The 14,384-nt window shown below is 43.9% G+C and overlaps 8 protein-coding genes across 8 annotated transcripts; 5 read left to right on the top strand and 3 right to left on the bottom strand.

Moving 5' to 3' along the window:
- The first annotated feature begins 3,114 nt into the window (after window positions 1-3,114).
- ASPWEDRAFT_187315 (uncharacterized protein) lies at window positions 3,115-4,502 on the top strand. The gene has a single exon (XM_040832183.1). The coding sequence runs from the start codon at window positions 3,201-3,203 to the stop codon at window positions 4,134-4,136; it is 936 nt and encodes a 311-aa protein (XP_040685124.1). The 5' UTR covers window positions 3,115-3,200; the 3' UTR covers window positions 4,137-4,502.
- A 705-nt stretch (window positions 4,503-5,207) lies between these two features.
- On the top strand, window positions 5,208-5,935 carry ASPWEDRAFT_176515 (MARVEL domain-containing protein; the record flags this gene model as incomplete). Its single annotated transcript, XM_040831523.1, has 4 exons — window positions 5,208-5,351; window positions 5,404-5,504; window positions 5,582-5,707; window positions 5,767-5,935. 4 exons carry the CDS (start codon window positions 5,208-5,210, stop codon window positions 5,933-5,935), a joined length of 540 nt encoding a protein of 179 aa, XP_040685123.1.
- A 335-nt stretch (window positions 5,936-6,270) lies between these two features.
- Window positions 6,271-6,820, top strand: ASPWEDRAFT_692020 (uncharacterized protein). Its single transcript, XM_040839025.1, has 3 exons — window positions 6,271-6,300; window positions 6,366-6,467; window positions 6,576-6,820. Exons 2-3 carry the CDS (start codon window positions 6,443-6,445, stop codon window positions 6,743-6,745), a joined length of 195 nt encoding a protein of 64 aa, XP_040685122.1. The 5' UTR covers window positions 6,271-6,300; window positions 6,366-6,442; the 3' UTR covers window positions 6,746-6,820.
- A 991-nt stretch (window positions 6,821-7,811) lies between these two features.
- On the bottom strand, window positions 7,812-8,480 carry ASPWEDRAFT_45369 (VOC family protein). Its single transcript, XM_040836525.1, has 3 exons — window positions 8,168-8,480; window positions 7,969-8,111; window positions 7,812-7,899 (listed from the first exon to the last, which is right to left on the bottom strand). The coding sequence occupies exons 1-3, from the start codon at window positions 8,385-8,387 to the stop codon at window positions 7,867-7,869; spliced, it is 396 nt and encodes a 131-aa protein (XP_040685121.1). The 5' UTR covers window positions 8,388-8,480; the 3' UTR covers window positions 7,812-7,866.
- A 337-nt stretch (window positions 8,481-8,817) lies between these two features.
- ASPWEDRAFT_45368 (uncharacterized protein) lies at window positions 8,818-9,535 on the top strand. Its single transcript, XM_040836524.1, has one exon. The coding sequence runs from the start codon at window positions 8,932-8,934 to the stop codon at window positions 9,316-9,318; it is 387 nt and encodes a 128-aa protein (XP_040685120.1). The 5' UTR covers window positions 8,818-8,931; the 3' UTR covers window positions 9,319-9,535.
- Window positions 9,536-10,048: 513 nt separating this feature from the next.
- Window positions 10,049-10,933, bottom strand: ASPWEDRAFT_176513 (uncharacterized protein; the record flags this gene model as incomplete). Its single annotated transcript, XM_040831522.1, has 2 exons — window positions 10,049-10,616; window positions 10,668-10,933. 2 exons carry the CDS (start codon window positions 10,931-10,933, stop codon window positions 10,049-10,051), a joined length of 834 nt encoding a protein of 277 aa, XP_040685119.1.
- Window positions 10,934-11,975: 1,042 nt separating this feature from the next.
- On the bottom strand, window positions 11,976-13,276 carry ASPWEDRAFT_747424 (uncharacterized protein; the record flags this gene model as incomplete). The annotated part of the gene is made up of 4 exons (XM_040839511.1): window positions 11,976-12,651; window positions 12,755-12,826; window positions 12,960-13,023; window positions 13,198-13,276. 4 exons carry the CDS (start codon window positions 13,274-13,276, stop codon window positions 11,976-11,978), a joined length of 891 nt encoding a protein of 296 aa, XP_040685118.1.
- Window positions 13,262-14,229, top strand: ASPWEDRAFT_45366 (MBL fold metallo-hydrolase). Its single transcript, XM_040836523.1, has one exon. It carries the CDS (start codon window positions 13,332-13,334, stop codon window positions 14,157-14,159), a length of 828 nt encoding a protein of 275 aa, XP_040685117.1. The 5' UTR covers window positions 13,262-13,331; the 3' UTR covers window positions 14,160-14,229.
- Window positions 14,230-14,384: the final 155 nt, after the last annotated feature.

Here is a 14,384-nt window from a genome sequence, read left to right as displayed (position 1 = left end):
GATTATATCTGAGCTTCCTGCGGCTTTAAAACCATTCCCAGACAGAGACATACCGCATAGTATGTTGTGGTTTGCGATTTGGAATTGTTTCCCACACACAGCCTTACACCTGCTCAACTTGTCCGAGGACATTGACCAAGTTGAGCCAGTATTTGGGAGCTCAGCTTGCCATATGCTCTGGCAAACCAGATAATCTATAATTGAAATTGGCTCCTAACTTCTTGGAAAAGGCGCTTCTGTGGGCATTATGAGTGAGCACTGGCCTCTGGGTGTTTCATGTACCCTCAAACCTATGTATCAATGAAGCGTGCCCTCCTTTACTTTAGGCTGTAGCTATTAGGAGCCAACAGAGCCTGTTGGCTGCCAATTTCTTGATATAGAATGGAGCTGGTTCATTGAAAATGAGTTAATGTTTCTGGATGTTGATTTTATTACTATAATTCTAGATGGGATCTGACAAACAACGGAGACACCTCTACCAAGTAAGTAAGCCATGGATATTATTTATTGTAAAAATAGGATTGTGGCGTCGCTATCAGCTACTAAGTGGAAATCTCTTATCTGAGGTCTTGGATAACTACGGTGAGATGTTTGATCTAACAGCAAGTGATGGCAGTGGGTGGACTGTACTCCATAAGATAGTAATGTGGCATACTGCACCTCCTGTGAAAATTATTCTTTAGCACTGTACTAGGATTAATAATTATGATGTTGATGGCATCACCTGACTGGTGTAGCTGCATCAGCAGGGAGTCTCTTAACTATCTATTAGACCTAGGAGTGAGGCTCTCTATATAGGATGCTTACTTACTCGATGAGGGTGTAAGACTTAGATAAATATAAGCCTTATACCTTAGTATACTCAGTCTATTTCAACATTAATAAAATCTTCTTAAATAGGATGTTTTAGAGTGTTTTCACTAAAAGCTGCGGATGACCCCTTTGGAATTATATGTTCTAAGTAGAGATGCTGAATGATCAACACCTCTAGCATTATCCTTGTGGAGAATGCCAGACAGTACAGATTTATATGTAGTTTAAACTATATGTGGAGTTTGCAGCAACCTAATAGACTTTCTATATTTACTTTACTTTAGGTCTGAACTAAGCGGCCACACATATTACTAATATATATATAAAAGTGTTGCTATAGATAACAGTGTTCAAACTGTCATCTATTAGTTATGAATGATTAGGTGTCCACGGTTGAATGAAGAAGAGAAGAGAATAGGGAAGACTGCGGTTTTTCTCAGACCACTAGAGGGCTCTGGGTTAAATTACTAACTTTATAGCATATCTCTTAACAAAGGGAAAGGGAAAAGGGAGAGAATAAGAAAAGTATACAGGAAGGTATAGTAGTAGGCAAATACACTAGTAAAAAAAAGAACCCATGAATGAACTCTATGAGGGTCAGTATAATAACTATACTAACGCCGCACATATACCCTCATGCATGTTAGACGCAGTTTCCCCACATCTTCTGGAAATTCAGAGCTGTATCAACATGTACCAATAGATCATCGATGCAATACTACCTTGGGAGCTTTCAGTAGTTGTATAACTGCTTGCTATTCTTTCTGATCCATCCTGCCTAATGTAATGGCTACCGAGGGCACTACCTCTGAAGATGTGAGAGCTCACTACAATCCAGTCAAACATCATGATATGATACCTTTCGGACTTACCAATAAGTTTTTGCAATCAAAATAGTATGTGGTAGCCTATCTATAGTATTCACAGCAATACATGCAGAGTAAATGGACTCCAGTGTGTCCACGAGCGTTTTGCTTCAATAAAAAAGAGGAAATCAACATATCAAAAGACGCCAACGACACCAGCAAAATGAGTATAAAAAACTGCAAAAAAACATACAACAGCAGGGATTCGCTGGTGGTCACCCACCCAACTACTAACCTGCCGGCGTGTGGCTTAAGTGCGGCTGAGCGGACGGGAAGCCCTGTTCTCCACACCCTGTGGTCGTATGTACTAATCTCTTATTAGCTGGAGACTATATAGAAAGAGATAATATATAAACACTGGTGACAATACCTACTTATGGTGGGCGTCAAGGTGATTTACTAAGTTCATGATAGATGGATGGATACGTATAGATAGAGTCGTGAATTTCTCCCCGATCAGCAAATGGCTATCTTGGTGCCAGAAAGAGAGCAGTCATGAGAACTTCAAATCTTTGCCAATCCAGTGGCACAACCTTCCTAGAATTTACTTTCGGGTCATTGACGTTCAGAGATGTTGCATCATCAAAGTTCCAAGAGATTGCTCATTTATCACACAGTCATATGTCTAGGGTGCCGTAGACCAGCTCAAGCTCAAAAAAGCTACAAAATTACTACTAACAAGCGATGGCGGTCTTAATTATGCCTAGTGATACCAACCACTTTTAGAGACGCCATTATAGCCTGTGAAAGACTCAAGACATAATATCTTTGGGTTGATGCACTTTGCACCATGCAAGACTGTTAGAGACACCAGGATCCAGATTTTACAGATGTAGCAGATATATAGCACAGCACGGTGCACCATTACTGCTGTTTTAGCTGAATCAGAATGTGCTGGATTACGTGGGGGTGTAATAAAGCAAGTCCCTAACAGGCCATTAGTTTATAGTAAGAAGGATTTTCTGAACAGTCTACTAGAGTCATCACTGTGGACCTGCCGTGCATGATGCTATTAAGAACAGGTGTTGTCACGCTGTCTCATTCTGTTTACTCTAAATGGGATATATATGAAATGCCAAAGCTGCACTTTTAATATGGACAGAGACTGCCTGTAAAGCACTAAGGTTAATGATCTTTCTAGGTTTAACTCTTGAAGATATGCTCTCAATATCTCGTAGTGAAGATCATAAATCATAGCTAAAAATCTGGGAGGTAGAGGTGAAAGTGCATAGATCATACCTATTTAGTACTCTAGGATCCACAGGTACTAGGTGATTGACTTACTGCATCTATCACATTCCATCTCATAAACTACCCCTCAGTCACGTGTCAGGAGTTCTGTTTTAAATCGCCAAACTCTTCTGCCCCGAAATCAAAACAAACATCCACCTCCATCGCGATGACTCAGCCAGTTGAACCCCCGTCTAGAGAAGCTCTACCACCATATGATATCGTCCATTTTTCACACGGTAGCAGTGTTTTGACTTGACCATACTATGTTACGGCAAGCGATTCCACATCATGGTATCTCCCAAAAACCTGCAGGGTGACCTGAGAATCGCAACCGAATATGAATCTCGATTCCAGAAGCTGGTCTCTGACGAACCGCTCGGGGAGACCGAGGATAGTGAAGATTTTGGCGATCCAATGGAAGAGCTCTGTTTCTGGATAGCTTCTAACTGTAACACCCACATGAAATCATTAGCCTCTGCACAACCACAAGTTCAGACTCTCCATGACTGGTTTTATCCTGACACCCTTGTTCTTACGCCTCAAGTGGTTAACGGGATACTGCATGTGCCGTTGTCTAAACCAAACCAGCAGCTCCTGCTGCAACTAACACCAAACATAGAATTAGATCAATCTATCACAAACCTGGGAATTCCAGTTATTCCACCTTCAAAAGTCTTCTTACCACAATATAATATCAAGGACGGCTTGCCTCAGCGACCAACAAAGGTCTTCACTAACGATGGAATGACATGTTTTTTCAAACCCACTCATGTCCCCGAATCTGCAATCCGAGAGATATCAACATTACTCCGTCTTCAAGATCTTGGCTTATCAGAAAACGTTCGTGCACCTAGGCTCTATGGACTTGTGCAATACCAAGACTCTTCCAAAATAACAGGAATGCTGTTGGAATATATCGAGCATGAAGATGACCTGGGCCATATCGACGTGCAGGCCACTGCTTTGGCAGTCCGAGAAAAATGGATAGATCAGATTAAGTACATAATAAAATCCTTACACCCTGCAGGCATAGTTCGGGGTGATGCAAAGCCAGAAAATCTCCTGGTCGATACTGACGAAAATCTGTGGATCATTGATTTTGGAGGGGGCTACACTCAGGATTGGGTGGATGAGGGAAACGAGGGAACGATTGAAGGGGATAACCAGGCACTTTCTAGGATTGTCGATTTTCTTACAGGTGAGGCTGAGAAGGACGTAACGTGAGCGGGTCGCTTCGGCACAAGCCCAGAGCCTCTGTATATGTATTTAATCATTCGGTGTTTCTAGATGATAGAATCTACTAATTCAGACGTTCTCCCCGTTTGGGATGACCTTGCTAGGGGAACAGACATTTCAGTCCAGCTGCTTTATCGGGGGAAGGGATAATCCTTATGGAAATCAATGGATCTATGTAGTATGGTATACAAGGAATACCATATCGAGGACCACAGATGGTACCGATATTGAATGGTATACAGGTACCGCGAGAAGGACCATTGGTGGTATATGGGATGGTATATCTAGCATAGATATATAACGACACTCATTCCATATACTTAGAATAGTTGTTTATGACTAATACAATTGTCAATCTGATACCCACAAGTCATTAATCTATAGCTACAGTTTCATTACCTCTATCACTGATTATATATTATACTTGCTCACACTTACTTCCTAAAATAAAAAAGTATACGTACTTTAGACTTCGCATCTTCCTAAACAGCCACCACACTCCTTGGACACCTTCGGCTCATAGGAGCATCCCATCAGTTCTTAGAAACACCCATACAGTCCTGGACAGCCTGCTACAGGCAGCTTGTAATCTCATGATTTATTACTAACTGTTCTTGAGACAGAATAGCAACTATTTTTGATGTCTTGATAAGTGGCTGCTGCTTAACCATGGATGGTGGTTCCAACAAAATAACCCTCGTATATGTATACATCCCGTGATCATGGTCATCTGCACCGGTTATTGTTGACCGATTGCTTAGTCCGAATTCTGTGCCGTACTTCCTACTGTTTTCGGCCGGTCGGACTGTTGTTGCTCTTCGCTGCCACTGGCAGCGCTGATGTATCGATAGGTTGGAAGAAAGCTTCGTGATGCCCTATAGGGAAATTTTCTCTAGCTCCAGCGCCTGATCCCCCGCAGTTTTCAGTTAAGCTTTTAGCTAAATATTACTTGGGAATTTATAAGCTCCCCCTTGCCTGCCACTTTTTCCAAGGGTATCATCAACCTGTACTAATTCCGATCCCACTGACTTGAAAAGCCAACTGACTAGGAAAACCACCATGTCTGACCCGGGAAGTGCTTTTCGCCTTGTTCTCTTTTTTATTCGCCTTTTCCAATGGATGAGCGCTGTGATCGTACTTGGCCTCACAGCATGGGCTGTTGTTCACTTGGACGGCTACCGGGTCGTCTACACATTAGTGATTGTAAGGACTCTTCCGGTCGTCGCGCAGTCTGTTTCTCACTGATGCGTTGCAGGCGGTCCTCACTACCGCATTTTACATCCCGTCACTCTTCCTGGCATTCATGAAGAGTAACCGTGGCTACATGTACCCGGTGGATGTTGTCTTCTCATATCTGTAAGTCAAGGACCCTCAACTCAAGGAAGGTAGATGGACTGTTTAAAAACGTGATACTAATATCAACGAACATTTAGGTGGATAGCGGCATTCATATTCCTTGCCCAAGCAAACAATGATAATGGATGCAGCTGGTTTGTTTGGACAGCCTCTAAGCTTTGTGCGAGGAAGAATGTCGCCGAAGCGTTCACCTTCCTAGCGTTGTGAGTGACATCCCAGCTACAAATGGCTACAGGTTTAATGTACTGATCCACGATCGCAGCTTCTGGACTCTCTGTGGTATGTGTCTTGAGGCAGTGAACTTTTATTACTACCTCAAAGACACACGAGGAGCCGGTCTCAATCATCGACATTTCTCGAAACATCCACCAGCTCATAACGGCAGCGCTCCTGATTCCCAGGCCACGAATGGCCACCGCACCACGGTGTAAGAGCAGGTGAAACACTTGATAGTGTCCAAGAGTTAATCTATGTAATATGTGTGCAGAGGCGTAACGAGTTGTTAAGTGCAGAGTAAGTTGTATGTCAAATCCCCAAACCACCCATGACCGGACCAGTTCTGTTCTATTCTTCACTAGGTAGTAATTTAACTTTCCAGAAACATAATTATGTAATGATTTTCTGTGTTGAAGTTTCTGGATTTATAGCCCAATGAGAATGATCACTGTGAGTACTATAATATCGCGTTATATACAAGGTTTTGTGGATATACTTATTGATCCCTCTAATCTCAGCTTCCCAGGTACATATATCATCATGACATGATATATGTGCATTTTAGAGCTCATAGACCATGGCAAGACCCAATCACCAGGGTGGTGAAGTAGACGCACCCACTAACCGCTCAGTCTCCACATAAAGTCTAGACCCGGACTCTGTAGTTCGGGATTGCAGTGTTTTATCTCGATGAAAAACTAGCGTTGGAGAGAAATGCAAATATGGCCAGTCTATCTAGGGTTACATGTAAGCATCCCTTATCAGTGGGTGGCAATGTTCAATTACACAAGCCACAACGACCAGGGCCCCAGGATTTCTCATGGCCGAGAAGCTCACTTGTCATCCCCAAAGCAGTTGTTTTACTTCTACTTCTTCTATTGGTCCGCTCATTGCAGAGCGCCATTGGATTCAGTCAAACTTTCAAGAGTCATATCAGGCTAGGGCGTCTGGGATGTCCTGGTGAAAGACCTGACTCCACTGCATTTTATGATCGGAGCGGAAAGGAACAGTTGGACCTGAAATGACTTGGATAATAAAAAATTCTATGTAGTCTAGCGGAACCAGCTAGTGGAGTTGGATCCCCTATAACTTAACTCTCCAGGAGCAGTTGGGACTTGTGAATGTCAAAACAAGACCAGGAATCTGCGCTGTAATAGATTTGTCTTCTTTCCTTTTACCTGGGGCGGTAGATCGCCTTTAGAAACCACGCAGGACAGTTTGATGACTTACAAAATGGGGGTTGCTCTGGATAGCCTTCCCCTCTTATTCCAAGACGCCATACGGCTTTGTCGTAGACTTGGCTATCATTTAATCTGGATAAATGCCTTGTGCATAATCTCTGATCAGCGGGAGGATAGGGATCGCGCTCGTGAATGAGTACATTCAACCGCATTCAGGGTCTATGAAGGTCTGGCATCCGCACAAGAAACTCGTGTTTCCCTGTCCAAATCAGCTATACTGGGGCTGTCTTGAAGCTCTCAGATCAGAGGCAAATGCTTTAACCTTATAGACAGTGAAGCGGCTTGGTCGTATCATCCTTGTCATTTTGGCACCTTGGGCTTTCAGGCCTGGATCTGAGCATTATCATTCAAGGTGGGCGGGTTTGGTGCCAAAGCGGATAGAGCATGATTCAAACAGGTAAGTACATAAGAGATGGTGTTCTTCTTGGGAATAGCTGCCATGAGAGCGTGGAAGGCTGGTAGAGAAAGAGCTTGAGGATTATATAGTTGCAAGCCATATCCGGCCTGTTAGGCAAGGTACTCTATATCAAAAAACCAGGTCAAGGCCGACTGTGTATGTTTCTTCTGTCTGTTATCTGACGCTATGTTATTGAATGAGCAGGAATCGTTTATAGAGATCTACCTACATTGCCAATTGGATGTGACGTGTCCGAAGGTCTAGGTCCATTCTTCTCCAGTGCTGTAAGCTTATTACCTACTTGCATTTACTTGACACCAACTGTCAAATTTAATGAAACAACCAAGTTGAACCTTACATTGGGACTGATGACAAGCAAGAGTCATATTGGAGAGCAACGCCAGACAGCGTTCAGTAAGCTAGATACACAATTGCCGAACTCTTGAATTCCCTGACATATTGACATCATCCCAATTCATACTTTGCTTGATTTCCTTGAATGATAATTTTATTCATTTTGAGATTGCGCATTATGGGTAACCTGTGTAGCCTCGTCAACCAAAGAACGGGAAGTTCTAAAGCTCAAAAAAACTTCATTTTTCGAACTCACTAGCTCCACGTTATTCCCAACTGGATCTATGATGAATGCCCCGTAGTAATTCTCGTGATACTCTGGTCGTAATCCTGGTGGACCATTGCAAGTTCCCCCAGCAGCGAGGGCAGTATGATAGAAGGAATCGACAGTATCACGATCTATTCATTACTCAGTTTGCTCATCTCCTTTTCTAGGAAAGGTGAGGGATACCTACCAGGAGCAGTGAAAGCAAAATGAAGCTGTGACGGCGCGGTCCTCTCTTTCTGCGTAACCCAGAAATCTGGGACTTCTTTCCCCATCCCTACTGCACCAGGGAAACGCATAATTTCCTTGTATTTGAGCGGAGAAAGAACCGTTTTATACCACTCAATAAGGTCTTCGAATTCCTCCTCTGAGGCGATAATGCTGAGATGGTCAATGCAGCTGGCCGGCATTGTTAGAAACTAGAAGACTCAAACTACTAGAAGGGATATTAGGTAATGTTGGAAATGCTGGAAAATTTCGTAATAAATTTAAAAGTATTTTGTAGATAGTTAGACTCTACTTATACATCTCAACTTGACAATGGTGATGTCAGGGGTAAAGAAGTGAGATGATCATGGACTAGAACAAAAGCCACTCTCTTTAAGAGTAATAATTTCGTCATGTATACATTTCTTGGCGTTCTTAAAGTGTTTGGTGTTCATTGGAACCTAAACATGGGCGGTCCAAATTCTAATACACCACAACTTAAGATCCCTAGGGAACTAGGTTTTTGCAAATACTAATTTTGGAATCAGAAATCATGTCCGAAAAATTAATCAGCGATACGCAAGGTAACTCAGGGGTTGATATTTTGCCACAACATCAAGCTCGCCAGAATATGTCATGTTGAAGTAAGTATATAGAGTGAATATATATTGAAAGGACATTTCATCAAGATCTGGAATTTCGCAATCCCATAGTCCACCAACGCCCACTGCAAGCAACCACTTTAATATGTCAGACACATCACATTTTACCTATATACCCGCAGGGGCGCTCGCTTCGCGGAGAATTATTGAAGAATCTTCATACAGAACCACTCCAGCTCAATCCTCTCAAGATAAAACACCGCCTTGTGGAGAGGCAACATACAAGCATTCAATTGGGGAAAAAGAGACTGAAGCTATCAACGCGGCTCTTCGAAATCGAACCAATGCCGAGGCCCTGGAAGACCAGGCAGCTGGCGGCTGCGAATCCTCGCCAGATGAAAACAACGACCAACTGCATATGAAAGTTAAGGGTGGAGAAGGCAAGGCAAAAGGGTTCCCGATGTGTAAAATGCAAGATTTTCGAACGGAAGGTGTACACAATATATACAACAGTCGACCCAGAACTGCCTGAGCACCATTTATCTCGTACAATCTTTCAAACAGCAAAACCGAGTCTGAAAATCCTTTACTTGTTATAGCCTATTTTAGTTCTACGGCCCGGAGCCTTCTTGCTTATAAAATATCTTCAATATTGGGTCGACAATTCATGGTCGCTAACTTGAATATAAAATGAAATATTAGAAAATTTGCAGGATTGAAGACAGTATTTGTCTAGGCCTCAACATGGGTGATTGTAGATAACATCATTTTTACTCTAGATTTGTACAAGATTACAAAATCTTCTGACTAAGGCTAGCCTTTCCGAGACCGTCTATTAGATTTCGCCCGAATAGATAAAAGAAAAGAAGAAGAGAGAGGGAAAAAGGAATTATTAAAATATAATTCGACTCTTTATTAATATTATATATAAAGACTATACTATAATAACTAAACTATAATAAATTAGGCTGTATGCCCAGTTATGGGTGAACGACGACGTTGGGTGTCACGTTGAATTCAAGGCGCTCGAGAAATACACAATTCGGTTGACCAGGTTCTCAGACTATCTTGAAAAGCATCGGGATGAGGTTCTACAGTATTTCAGCTGAAAGGACTCCGCCCATGCCTTGTCCCGTCTGCAACCTGAGATAGGAGCCCTGTGGTATATGCACAGGGTTATTAGAGATGGGGGTAAATAGGAAGTGCCATGAAAATAATCAATTGCTTATAGACATATTAAGAATCGTAAGTATCATAATTCATCACCTCTGCCCATCCAGCTCTACCATATCCGATGACTGCGGATTAGTCCTTGTAGGCAATTCTAGCGTTGGCTTTGTAGGCAGCTCATTCGGTGTTTTATACACCAACCCTGGAGTATTACCCTGATACTGGGGATGTCTTTTCAGTCGTCTGATAAAAAGTAGCGCTAGGACGAGGGCGATCACCAAAATCGCACCAACAGCAACGCCAACGCCGATGCCTACTTTCGCTCCGCTTGACAGCCCTGATCTGCTGGATGGTGGGTCTGAGTTTGTGGGTGATAAGGACGAGGATTCAGAGGTAGAAGTGGCATCAACAAAAGCGATGGTGGATATAGCCGCCGTGGCAGGGGGAGTGCTGAAATCGGTTGACTGCCATCGGATGGAGACGCCGTATGCATTGACGTGGCCGTTGCTGCTCATCGATCCGGTTGTGCTGGACGTGTAACCGTCTGAGTCGACCCAGGTGTAATTGTATTCGGTGGTGGCGGTGGATTCTGGTCGCCATTGGCAGACTTCAGACCATGCTGTGTATGTGTCTCGGGGTGAGTATGTTCGTCCGTCTACTCTGAGACATTGTCAATTAGATAAGAAGACTAGATAGGATTAGAAAACATACACTGGACAACATGTTGCCGCAGACTCAGTGACGGTCCCAGCATACACAACACCGCTAGAAGCAATCACATAACCACTCGGACATATCCCCGGCGAAAAGTAACTCGATGTCGCCCACCCAGACGGCAGACATTCAGAAGTACTCGTGGGTCCTAAATTCATCCATCCAGAACCGCTCTTGCCGACAAGCCAGAGATCGTTGAGACACGAGCTCGGTGGTGTGAAAGTTGTCGTCAAGGGGATATGACCTGACGATGCTGCTGTCATGGTGAAATTGGCGCTTCGAAAGGTGGGAATACGGCTTTAAGTGCGAGAAAGAGGTTCATAAGACAGGGCGGAATGGGGTATTACGAATGCCAAGGGGCTGAACAGCCTTGTGCTTCATATCCTGCTTGGCCGGCATCATCTCACAAGGCTGTGGGAGAGGGGGAAAATGAAGAGCTTAACGCTGAGTGGTGGATGCTCGACATCCTTAAGGATTATCCTGCAAGGGGCCGTTTACTGCCCCTTTCGGTCGTCATTCTGGTGTCTCTCAACGCAAAGGCACAATGCACTCTTGCTATCACATTGATAGATGATTTCTGGTCATGTGTTGCAGGTCTGATCTGTGCTGACATACAGAGAATTCCTCAAATGAAACGACATTGGAATCTTTATCCAGTTGGAGATTGACGCTGACTTGGTATAATCAGGAGATAAAGGGAGGGAAATATGGAATTACTTTTGTTATTTTAGGGAAACTTCCTTAACAGAATAAAGACAGGTTTCGCATTATGAAAGGAATCAGTTCAATGTTTTCTAATTCTATGGGAAATCATGAGTCCCAGTCAGGGTGAGAAGCATTCTTTTTCCCTGCACAAATATCACACAGTAATGAGTTGACTCAGTTTAAGGCCGATTAGACAGAGCACCAAGCTATAGAATTAGATTATCTTATTCATCCAGCGTGAACTTTATATCACTATGAAGCTAGTCAGCTAAATGTGTACACATATTAGAATATTTTACAGCCAGTGGTATTATGAGGCTTTTAGCCTATCCTATTCCAGCACTCATTTTCATATAATAATTGGGTCTTAACGCTCTTGTAGCGTTCATAGCTTGTTTTAGGTAGATTTGGAGGAGGCGTTGGCGGAGAGAGATGCTGCGTTTGGTATTAGAGATAAGGCAAAGAGGAGAGAGGGGGTGGAGGGTGTAGATATACAATATTTGACTAATTCGTGGTGACGAAAGGGACGGATATAGCTAGACGTATTTCATTTTCTTTCATTACATATATATATCTATATACTGAATGTGGTTATTTATTCTATTCTTTTTCTATACGGGTTGGGCCTATCTCCAGCCTCGGCTCGCCCATAGAAGGTGCCAGTCCAGGCTGCATCGCTTGTAAAGCAGGCGAAAAAGATGCGATTTGAAAAAAGCCTATCTGCGATAGCTGCAACTGCAACTTTCTGATTTGCTCCTCGAAAGATGGTCGCAATGGTGTTGCAGGAGATTCTCCCCAAGCATCAACACTGTCTATCCCCACCTCGCCCGCCAACACGCTGTCCGCTGTTATTAAACGCCCCGAGTCACAATTTCTATATTCTGATTTCCTGCATCTCACTGCCCTGGCCATCTCGACACGACCACAGGACTCGAATCTCTTTCTGCATGTCCTGGTGCCAATGGCCCAACAGTCGGATCGGTTCTTCGGTCGCTGCTGACTCTGAGTAGCATTCACCATCTGCAGGAGTGCAGCAACTACTCTCAGACAACGTGAGAACACAATGCCCAGGCTCTGCGATCTTTGAAATATGGTCTGACTCGATTGATGGCTCCAGAACCTGAACTTGCTCTGCCTTTGTATGTTTGTACGCTGCTGTTTTGCTTCATGGATTTCACTCGAGGAGACAGGTATGGCAATGTCTTTCACCATCTCAAGGCTACTCAGTATATAATTTCCAACATGTCGTGCAATATCCAGCAGCACATGCATACGTCTAGACTACCACTAATAAGGTTAGCCTAACCTGCTCTTATCTACACCTTATCGAGATCCGAAAGTCAATTCGTCAACTGATCTCTTGGCACTTATCTACCCACTTTTTCTGGCAGATCAAGGAAAGTACAGTAGCCATCATGGATGCAAATTCACTTGATATATCTCTAAACCATCTACGGTGTCTCAGCCAAATATCCTGTAAGGACACTCGAAGTCGGAGCAAGCCACAGAACAGATAACGTAATATACAGACCAGCTTGATAATACCGCCACCCAACATATCCACCACAAACTATGTTCACGCACAGAATGCACTGTTCAACTACAAAGTCAGGTCCACCCGTAGAGGACCATTTGTAGTTTAACAATGCTGAATATATTAGTATAGCAACTCCAGTCAGTATGATACCTATTATCTCGCCCAGAGTAATAAGTTGCCCATTCACCAGCTCCCAGGTCGCGGGTGTGATTGCCTTGGCTAGGGGGAACTAGGAAGACTCGGTGGAAGGGATAATGGCAATGGCGGGTTGAATGAGTGCCGTACCGACTCTGAGGTGATTGGGTATGATGGGCATGTGGAGGAGGGAGGAGGTGTAGGAGAGGGATGCCAAGAGGGAGGACATGTTGAATTGGATTTGTAAGTGAGATAGTTAGATGTGGGAGGAAGGGAAGAATATTATGGGACGAAACCTCCCACTTCCAGAAGAACAAAAACAAAAGTTGATCTTTAATTACTCCATTATGGTCCCCAGTACCTTCCAGAGCGTGGTCTCAATAACCCACATCACCACCGCCGCCCTCTTACAAATCGACGATGTAGTCTTCCTCACCGATCCCGTCTTCGGCAAAGCAGGCATCAAACATGACCTTTCTCATCTCTTCCCAAATACCACAGAGCCTATCTTCACCAGCAGTCTCGAAATCCCAGCTCTGAGACTAGATCAGCCCCCCCACATCGACGCCATCCTACTCAGCCACGAAGACCACTGCGACAACCTTGATCCGACTGGGCGACAGCTCCTCGACGGCAGGAAGTTGGTTACAACGATCAACGGTGCAAAGAATCTAGCTTCACGACCGGGTGCTTTGGGGGCAAAGCCGTGGGAAACGCAGACGCATTTTATTCAGGGCGTTGAGTATCAAGTTACAGGTACGCCGTGCGTGCATCTTCCTGGTGGAGAAGTCACTGGGTTGATCCTGCGCACTGAACTATTTGGATATAGCACAGATGACCTTCCGACTGCTATCTGGGTATCAGGCGATACGATCTATCTAGAGGAGCTGGTCGAGATGAAGAAGAAGTTCCATATCGTTATGGCCGTGGTGAATCTGGGTGCCGCCAAGGTGGAGTATTCAGGTGCAAGTAAGCCATTGCTGATTGGCATGGGAGGAAATGATGCTGCACGGTTAGTGCGGGAAATTGGAATTGGTATTACCGTGCCTGTTCATTATGAGTCTTGGGGTCATTTTTACCGAGTTTGGAGGGGAGTTGAGGAAGGCTTATGAGGCCGAGGGAGTACTGGCTAAAGCGTGCTGGATGGATGTGAGGGAAAGAATCGGATTGTGTAGATAAATGATAGATATCATCTTGAATATGGAAGAACAGCTGAATTGCGGAAGAGAATTCCGCAGCTGAAAACAGGTGCGGGGCTGCGGGGTAAGCTGAAGCTGAACTCTGACATCAATCCGTATACGTTGATGAGTTTCTGCTACTATTATTTTAATTCTCCA

This window comes from Aspergillus wentii (genome assembly GCF_001890725.1).
Source record: "Aspergillus wentii DTO 134E9 unplaced genomic scaffold ASPWEscaffold_8, whole genome shotgun sequence".
Lineage (NCBI taxonomy): Eukaryota > Fungi > Ascomycota > Eurotiomycetes > Eurotiales > Aspergillaceae > Aspergillus > Aspergillus wentii.
Note: the sequence above shows the minus strand (reverse complement) of the source record. Positions and strands in the feature narration are given on the sequence as shown.

Excerpts from the sequence above, each read along its gene's own strand:
- ASPWEDRAFT_187315 (XM_040832183.1), top strand. The coding sequence starts at position 3,201 with ATGGTATCTCCCAAAAACCTGCAGGGTGACCTGAGAATCGCAACCGAA.
- ASPWEDRAFT_45368 (XM_040836524.1), top strand. The coding sequence starts at position 8,932 with ATGTCAGACACATCACATTTTACCTATATACCCGCAGGGGCGCTCGCT.
- ASPWEDRAFT_45366 (XM_040836523.1), top strand. The coding sequence starts at position 13,332 with ATGGGACGAAACCTCCCACTTCCAGAAGAACAAAAACAAAAGTTGATC.
- ASPWEDRAFT_692020 (XM_040839025.1), top strand. The coding sequence starts at position 6,443 with ATGGCCAGTCTATCTAGGGTTACAT. Across the intron at positions 6,468-6,575 it reads CAGTCTATCTAGGGTTACAT|TTGTTTTACTTCTACTTCTT; the intron begins GTAAGCATCCCT and ends TCCCCAAAGCAG.
- ASPWEDRAFT_45369 (XM_040836525.1), bottom strand. The coding sequence starts at position 8,387 with ATGCCGGCCAGCTGCATTGACCATCTCAGCATTATCGCCTCAGAGGAG. Across the intron at positions 8,112-8,167 it reads TTTTGCTTTCACTGCTCCTG|ATCGTGATACTGTCGATTCC; the intron begins GTAGGTATCCCT and ends AGTAATGAATAG. Across the intron at positions 7,900-7,968 it reads TTGGGAATAACGTGGAGCTA|GTTACCCATAATGCGCAATC; the intron begins GTGAGTTCGAAA and ends GAGGCTACACAG.